The following is an 8,330-nucleotide window of genomic DNA, read 5'->3' as shown; positions in this document are numbered from 1 at the left end:
TTTGTTGCAGTCTGCACTGATTTTGAGTTTTGAATGGACTACTCATAGGAAGGTTATATGAAAATATTTTTATATTTGAGAAATTAACTCATAGCTTTTCAATGGAATGAGCTATCATTTTACAGAGACCCAGTGAGAGAAAATGCACTCACTAGCTAATTTGAGACAGAACCCAGAACAACAGCTTTCTTGCTCTGTTCTCCATCCAGTCTTGTCTTGTTCAGGAAGATAAATTCCATCTGAAGCATTTTAGTGGTTTATAAACTATATAATAATACAATATTACTGCATTTGTAGCATCCTTGAAAAACGAGAGCAGAACACTTCTCTCCCTATGTCATCTTCCTCTGCTCCATGAGCAGCCTTTGCTCCCGGCTGTTAGAAAACGCTGCGGAGGTAAAAACATTAATGTTTGCATAAGGAAGGTGTCTAGAGTTCGTTATATTGCATGTATGGTGAGACTCAACAATTTAAAACGGTAAATCCTGAATAATCAAACTTCCCCCCAATATGAAGAAGAGAAAAAGCACCGACGGTTTTGTTGTGCGCCCAGAAACTTATTTATTCACTTCACATTTACACAAGGATGCTTATAATAAAATATCTGTACACGACTCCTGCTACAAATATAGATAATATTCAAAGCGACTTTATAGATTCTAATGTAGGAGTTTCACGCTCTAAAATGGGACTGAACACATAATTCTTCACCAGTTGTCTCAGTAAACAGCTCCATCTGCTTCCTTAAACTATTGTATTATAAGATGTTAATACATGGCAATGAAATGAACTTACGTTAACCCCTTTAATCTTTCTGTCAATTTATTAATGGCATAAGCCAAAATAATTACTAACACACTGCCTTTTTCTCTGCCATTAAGGGCATTACTAATGGAAAACAATAGAACAGTACACTAATATATTTTCAATGTGGTATCAGTCTGTTAGGTCAGCACTAGGTTTTGGGCTCTTTTCTGTCTTCCATGACTAGATGGTTGTCTTCTCCCAGAAGAACCACAGCCAACACAGGGGAGCATCATTATTTTACTTATAACAACATGAAAATACAGCAGGTCAAAATGTGAAAATGAACACCAAGATGTGTATTGAACACAGTTTTGTTTTAAAGCTTAGTAAGACTGCTAAACGCTAGCAGAAAAATATTTATTAGAGGAAGAAGATCCACTGTGTCACAAAGTTCACAATTTTAAAAGAGCAGATGATTCAAGATGATTGTGAACATTTTTATGGGAGGATGGACAGCCAGATTGGGGCACTTTTCTAAAACTCCAGATTGTCTCTCTCTCTCTCTCTCTTTTTTTTTTAATTTTTACTTTTTTATCCTAATTTTCTGAAGCCATTTCTCTTGTCCAGCTTTGGGTTATTTTGTTTCCACAGTACCAAGATGAGCATATAATAATTTTGTCCACATGACTAAAAACTGCTTGGTATCTTCAAAACAAAAATGAGGTTCACCTATGCAAATACCCCCTTTCTTTGAGTTTAGGACCATGAAACGGGAGGAGAAAGGAAAAAGAATGCTCGGTTGTCAGGAACAAAGCCCTAAATGTTTCTCTCCCTCCTCGTATTTTCCCCCAGTGAACACAGGATGTCCACACAAACAGTTCCACTCGGTTACAGTAGGAGGTGAGCACATGGCTCAGCAGTCAGCTCAGGAAAGAACCATGAGGGTGACAGTGCCTTTGGTCCGTTTAAGGATGGCAACTGCTTCTTCATGGGTCACTCCTTCTAGACTCTGCCCGTTGACGGCAATGATCTGATCGCCCCTTTTTAGACGCCCGTCTTCCGCGGCTGCTCCCTGCAATTATAAAGTAGACTTGTTTACTTGCGAAAGAATTCAGCCCACACAAAGAAAAAGAGCTGAACAAGAATGCAAATTGCTCTGCATGTACACACACATTGCTTCCCGGCGCCCTATACCATTAGGCATGATGAACACACACAAAAGAGGCCTTTCTCCAAAATGGTTTGATCGCTGAGATTCCAATCTGGGAGTGAATTTAGCAGTCAACAAAGTAGCTGGATGTTTTTTTGGCTGTTTAGCACAGCAGTTGGTAGCAACTAAAATTAATAAAGAATATTTGGGCAATTGCCTAGTACGAGCAATTTCATAGAAACAAGGTCTTTCTATCCATAAAGAAGACCCACAGTGGGACAAAAGATCAGTGAGGAACAAAAGCAGTTTTAACAAATAAAGCTATAGACTCCAGAATTCAAGATTTCCAGATACAGAAAGCTCACAATGGAGGCTGAGCAGAGCAGGGTAAAAGATGATTAAAAGCCGTTCCAGGACTGGGGAAGATGCTGCTTGTGCAGTACTTGTCCAGGATGGATGAGGCCCTAAATTCCATTCTCAGCACATACCCCAAACATGAGGCCCCAAACCACTGCTATTTGCAATTTTTTCTAAGCGTTGGAAAGCAAGACTGCTCAAGCTGTCTTGATTCTTATTGTAAGGGTGGAGAGATTCTTCCTATTTCTATAGGACCTAAATAATTATGATTAAACACAGACATCCGATTTAAAAAAAAAACTCCATCTTAAGGCATGCATATAGAAGATAATTATGCAATTAAATATAAGATTAAAAATATGGAAAAGTTAATGAGGAGTGTATAATGATGAAATTCTTAAAATATGTTCTAACTAGCATGCCTTAAATAAATCATTCCTAGGCCGAGGAAAAGGACTGCACGGTTCTTGTATTCATTGGCAAATGCTGCCTGTATTTTTGGATATACCAATAACTTAAAAAAAAACCTCACAAATTAAGCCTACAGCTAGCTTGTCACAAGAGCAGCACTTTAAACTGGCTGAAAACAGTAATATTTTTCTAAAATAATAGAACAAAAATTCCATAAAATAAGGGAGCCTAGCACTTAAAGAGCCAGATGAAATCTTTGCAGGCTGACATTCATTTTGCTCTTTTACGCTGTTAATGTGAGACTCTTAGTTCTCTTCGGCAGGAAGCAGTGTTCAATTTGTAGTCTTTGAAAGTGGGTCTCAACATAATATCAACCATCGTATGTGTCTCCATTATTTTAAAGACTTCATCAAAATAGTCTCTTTATTCTAAACATTCTTAAGATAGTTTAGAAGATGACTACAACTATATGCAGAGTTTTCTTTTCAAAAGTAACTGAATCCCTTGACTGTGTGAATCATGCTTTATCGCAGATGACAGGTCTGCTTAGCACTCCTGGAATTTAAAACACGTTTTTCTTTTCATTTAAACTTATAAACTTCCTAGCTAAAATGTGATATGCATTTTGTGTGTTTTTCTGTACATACTTTATATCTACAAAAGAACACAGAGGAAATCATGTCAGTCTTTGACAGTAAATATATTATGAAAGTCCATTTTCCAAAGATCACCACATACAACTTGCTTTCAAATGAAAAGGATAGACTTAATTATTTTATATATATAATGCTGAGTTTTCATGGACTTTCAGTTTGAGCTTGTTTTCCTCTAAACATAACTAAACCTCAGATTGGACAAAAATATTATAATGACCTGTTCCTGCAGGGAATTTAGAAAGAAAATATCCATGTTAACCATTTGGCATCACCTCAGGTCATAAACTAATAAGCCAGCTGCTGACCAGTGTTAATTAATGTCTAGCAGGGAACAGAATGGTTAAAACTTGAAAGCTTACCTTTGCAAACACTGTTTTCACATAAATTGGTAAGTCTCCATGAGGGCTGCCATATCCTCCCACAATGCTGAAGCCCAAGCCATCTGGTCCTCGGTCGAGTGTTATAGTCTTACACTGTGGAGGTCTATAGAAAAGGAAGGAAAAAAGAGGTCTGCAGCTAAACACACACACACGCACACACACACACACCATTACTCTCTGTGCCTTCTGTATTACCTGACTCAAACTATGGAAGAGAAGTTCTCATTCTTGCATCAGTTTTCTGGGAGAGGAGAGGGTGAAAGTTTGGAGGACCATAAGGGAGAGTCATAAATGATGGGCTCCACTTCAGAAAGGAAAATTAACTGTGAACAATGTAGGGGCAGCAGCAAATAATTTGAAAATTCGAATAGGCTTCTCTTTATTCTTCCTCTTTTCTAGTGCTTTTACATTTAGGGTTGTTTCCCAATATATTCAATGTTTTCAGTCAAAAGTTCAATCAATAAGAATAAGATGTCCTCTCAAAACAAAACAAAACAAAAAACAACAAATCAAAACTGAGAACTTGGTAAGTATAGTAGGGTGAACAGTTGTCTGTAATCTACCCATCTCTGACTGGCTAACTGTCGTCTATAATCTATCTCTGACTGGGTAACGGTCTGACTTCTAGCCATCTCTGACTGGGTAATGGCCTGTAATCTATGTGTCTCTGACTGGGTAGCTGTCTATCACCTACCCATCTCTGACCAAGTAACTGCCTTTAACCTATCTATCTTTGACTGGGTTGGTGTCTATAACCTACCCAACTTTGACTAGGTAACTGTTCCTGATCTACCCATCTCTGACTAGGTAACTGTAATCTTCCCACCTCTGATTAGATGACTGTCTGTAATTTCCCCACCTCAGACCAGGCAGCTCTACCTACCCCTGACTCGCTGACAAAGCTTTGGCACTTTCTACTCATATTTCTCCCCTTATTTTACTTCTGTGTGAGTGTCAGATCATGTATCAGAGACTGCATGTCTGGAGCATTTGATTTGGAAGTAAAAAGTGATAAACCACTGATAGAGTATGTGCTCACCCTAAATCATCCGGAAATATACTGCTTGATGTTAGCCCAGTGAAAGCAAGACATGGATTGGCAAGCTCCTGCTGGTGACCCGTGACCACACTCACATCTCCTCCAGCAACCACCTGTGTGTGGGCAAAGTGAAAAGACAAGAACATATGTTCATGCGGCTTAAGAGAACCCAAAAGACTTTTTCTCCAAAGAACAAACTTGGCATAAAATGAGTATTTTACTGCTTACTGAATCAAAGAAATGATTAAAATATTATTAAAAAGAAAGGAATTTCACAATGCCCAGACACCTCTTAACTGTCCAGAGAGTAAAAATACCCTAAATCAAATTCTACAATTTTCTTTGATGTATATAAATCATGACCTCATGTGCAATTATTTTTCAAAGATCTTTAGAAGCCATGCCACTCACCAAGCACACAAAATTCTAACAATTAATCAGTGGGTGCTAAGGCCCTGCATTTTTTCCCTTTAGATATAAAATGAGAAATAATGAAGGCATCAGGATGAAATGTTACCAAACATGTTTCATAATGCTTCCTTGGAGCTCTCATTTTCATCACTGATGTTCAAGGGATATATTAAATAAAATAGTGGCAGGAGACTCAATGAGTTTTATTTAGCACCAGAGCTCCTGTGTCCTCAGGCTGAGCAGTGCCGGGGATAAAAGCCTTACCTGCATTTCAATGGAGCCAGAGGCATTTTTCATTAAGTTAACTGCTTGTGTATGAGTCATCCCTTCAGTGGATGTGCCACAGATGGTTACAATCCTATCCCCAACCTGCAAGACAAAGAGCCACCATGCAGAGCAGGGCTGACAGGCTAGCAGTCTTCTCTACCACTCACAGCACACCTGAGGTGCCCCCACTTCTGAACTATCACCCAGGAGACCACTAACTCAATTCTAAGAAGGATGTGCTACAGATGAGTTGATGGTTCTCGGGGAGAGAGAGAGGAGAAGAAAGTCACGTCCCTGGTCCTTCTTTCTCCTGAGTAAGCCATTACTTCTTATTAAAATCATAAAGTATCAGTGTTGTTGGAAGCCAGATTTTCTCTGGACATCGTCACTGTGTTAGATGAGACTGTAAGTCAGAGGTTGGCAAACAAAGGGCAGCAGAGCTCACCTGGCACACTGCCCACTGCAGCTAATAAAATCTGGCTGGAAGACAGCATGCTTACTTGGCTATTTCACAGGGCAGAGCTGAGCAAGAGAGTCCGCTGCCCCAGTTTAAAGTGTTCCTGACTCTATGGCACCACGGTGGAAGTTTCTCAGCTTCCATCATAAATTTAGAAGTGCTAAACTACTCACTCCCAAACTTGAGGTTATTTAACTAAGATACAATTCTCCTGGAGACCTTGTTTACAGCTCAGGCACTAAAGATTTTCCTCCAGAGTCCAAGCTGCTGAAGTCGGGCCTGCTGGCTCAGCAGGGCTTCCAGCACTGCCTCACACTAGGGCCATCCCACAACCCTGAAGCAAATTCGTGTGTTCTATAGTATTTAAAATCATATTTGCATTAAACTTCAGTAAAATGTTCAATAAACTGAAGTATACAACATCTTTCAAAAATGGTCAAGTCAGCACTTGAACCAGTAAGACACATACAGGAAGCATCCCTCTGTCCTTGGCTCTGAACACATACTTTTCTTTTTAATGTGCTCCATGGTTGTAACCGCCTTACCATCTTGCACCTGATCACATCGTGTTCCCTTTTGTTCTTCTTTATCTTTCACTCAAAGGAAAGTCAGCCAAAGCTTCACTATTTACAAGCAGATTTAAACCCCAGCCGTAGGAGGTTGGATGGAGAAGGTGGGAACACTGGCTAGATTTGCAAGGGCCGTTATGTTTAGCAGAGAAACTTACTCGGAGTTTCTGGGTTTGAGCCGCAACACCGTTTGGATGCATCATGGCAATAAATATAGGAACATCGCCAAGTGGGCTGCCCACTCCTCCAGCAATGCTGATCCCCAGGGAGTCAGCAGATCCCTGCCATGGAACAGACAGATTATGGTCAATGGGGTATTTTAAACTGATCTTTTGCTTGTTCTCTGACACACAATATTCTGTTGTCAAACAGGATCTTCTAGGTATGAGGGTGGAAAATACTTCACCTGACACAAGAGGTTTACAAAAGCAAGCATCTGTTTGGGAAGTAAAGCAATCAACACATGCTAAATTATGTTGAGACTGATAACAGGCAGGAAAACTCAGGAAGTGAGAAGACAACAATGTGAGAACCAGACTTAAGCCCTGACTTAGAATGTGGGCCTAACACTTTCTAGAGCAAGGCCTGGAGCACATTCATTGTCCTTGACAAAGCTCTGGGTCTCACAGGGGCATTCAATGAGTATGAAGCATCCAAAAAGGCTCATCAAATCACGTTGTTATGTTCTCTCTTGCACGTGGCCATTAGGCCATATATTCTAAAAAAAGGCCTTATTCATCAGCAAAAGAAATAAGAGGTAAGGAATTATTTTTTAAAGGAGCAGAATGGTACCCACTTTTGACAGTATAGAAAATATAAATAAGGACTTTTCACTGTATTTAAGAAATTTGGCAATGATTGAATTGTATTATTTCCACTACTTACAATGTACATATGTATATTTCAGATGGACACTCTAAAAATGTTCAGTAAGAAAATACAAATAAAAATGCCTTGGAAGACAGCACATTACCTTCTTTATTTCGACTGTTCTTAATCCCTGAATTTCAGATGCTACTGTAAAGGCAAAAGCAGATAAAACATAGTTGTTAAAATATTTTTAGGCGTATTGCCATTTTCGCCAAAGCATGGAGCTGGATACACTGCATGGGCTATTTTTTTCTCCAGAGGGGCGCACTGGTTATCAGCTGTGCACTGGGTTACATCCAGTTCACACAAAACTGTGTCCCCAAGTGAAAACTGTGCATGCCATCCCATTTCCCCTCTCGTTTCAGCTTGGATTATGTAATTGTACAATCTACTCTGAATGAAATGAGAACAGACTATTCTTTGGAGAGAAAATCGCTCACACAGCTGAGAGGAATAGTTATGGATGAGTTAAAAAAAATCTATGCACTAAGTATCTAAATTTCTAGAATATTAGTCACACTGCAAATACAGACTGCCATATGGCGAGTTCCTTCAATTTAAAAAATTCCCAACCAATGCATCAAGCCAAAACTCCTCTGCGCCATGATTTTATGTAATTAAAACACAGGAGGATTGTGTTATCTTTTTCCAAAATTTTTGTAATCTTAATGAAAAAATAAGGCCTTGCTTAGTGGTATTTTCTGATTTACTGGAATTACATTCAACACAAAAAAGGAACAAAATCAAATATACTACTCTGCTTGGTAAGGAAAAAATTACAGAACCTTGATAATAATGCGACTATAACTTGTAAAGCAAATGTAAGCAAGAGAACTGCCACAGGGCACGCCTGCATTTGCTCGGGATTTTGGCCAGTGCACGTTTATATCTCCATCAGGACATGAGATGATTTGGGGAGGGAATGGGCTCAGTGGTAAACAATAAAAAAAAAAAATCGGTGTCAACAGCCAAAATTCAGAGCAGTATACTTCATGCATAAAATGTTAACCAGTCTT

The 8,330-nt window shown here is 39.2% G+C and overlaps 1 protein-coding gene across 5 annotated transcripts in view; it reads right to left on the bottom strand.

The window, feature by feature from the left end:
- Positions 1 to 536: 536 nt before the first annotated feature.
- Positions 537 to 8,330, bottom strand: part of Mpdz (multiple PDZ domain crumbs cell polarity complex component) — a 157,353-nt gene continuing 149,559 nt past the window's right edge. For all 5 annotated transcript variants that reach the window (XM_050157423.1, XM_050157425.1, XM_050157422.1 and 2 more), the window contains 6 exons: positions 7,418 to 7,461; positions 6,603 to 6,725; positions 5,416 to 5,520; positions 4,741 to 4,853; positions 3,681 to 3,804; positions 537 to 1,819 (listed from right to left, as the gene is read on the bottom strand). In XM_050157423.1, coding sequence (XP_050013380.1) covers positions 1,673 to 1,819; positions 3,681 to 3,804; positions 4,741 to 4,853; positions 5,416 to 5,520; positions 6,603 to 6,725; positions 7,418 to 7,461 — 656 coding nt within the window. In that variant the 3' untranslated portion in view covers positions 537 to 1,672. The remainder of the gene's footprint in view (positions 1,820 to 3,680; positions 3,805 to 4,740; positions 4,854 to 5,415; positions 5,521 to 6,602; positions 6,726 to 7,417; positions 7,462 to 8,330) is intronic.

The sequence above is a fragment of the Alexandromys fortis genome, unplaced genomic scaffold, assembly GCF_014885135.2.
Source record: "Alexandromys fortis isolate MF-2015 unplaced genomic scaffold, M_Fortis_MF-2015_v1.1 scaffold_64, whole genome shotgun sequence".
Classification (NCBI taxonomy): Eukaryota; Metazoa; Chordata; class Mammalia; order Rodentia; family Cricetidae; genus Alexandromys; species Alexandromys fortis.
The sequence above is the reverse complement of the archived record's forward strand: the minus strand, read 5'-3'. Positions and strand labels throughout refer to the sequence as shown.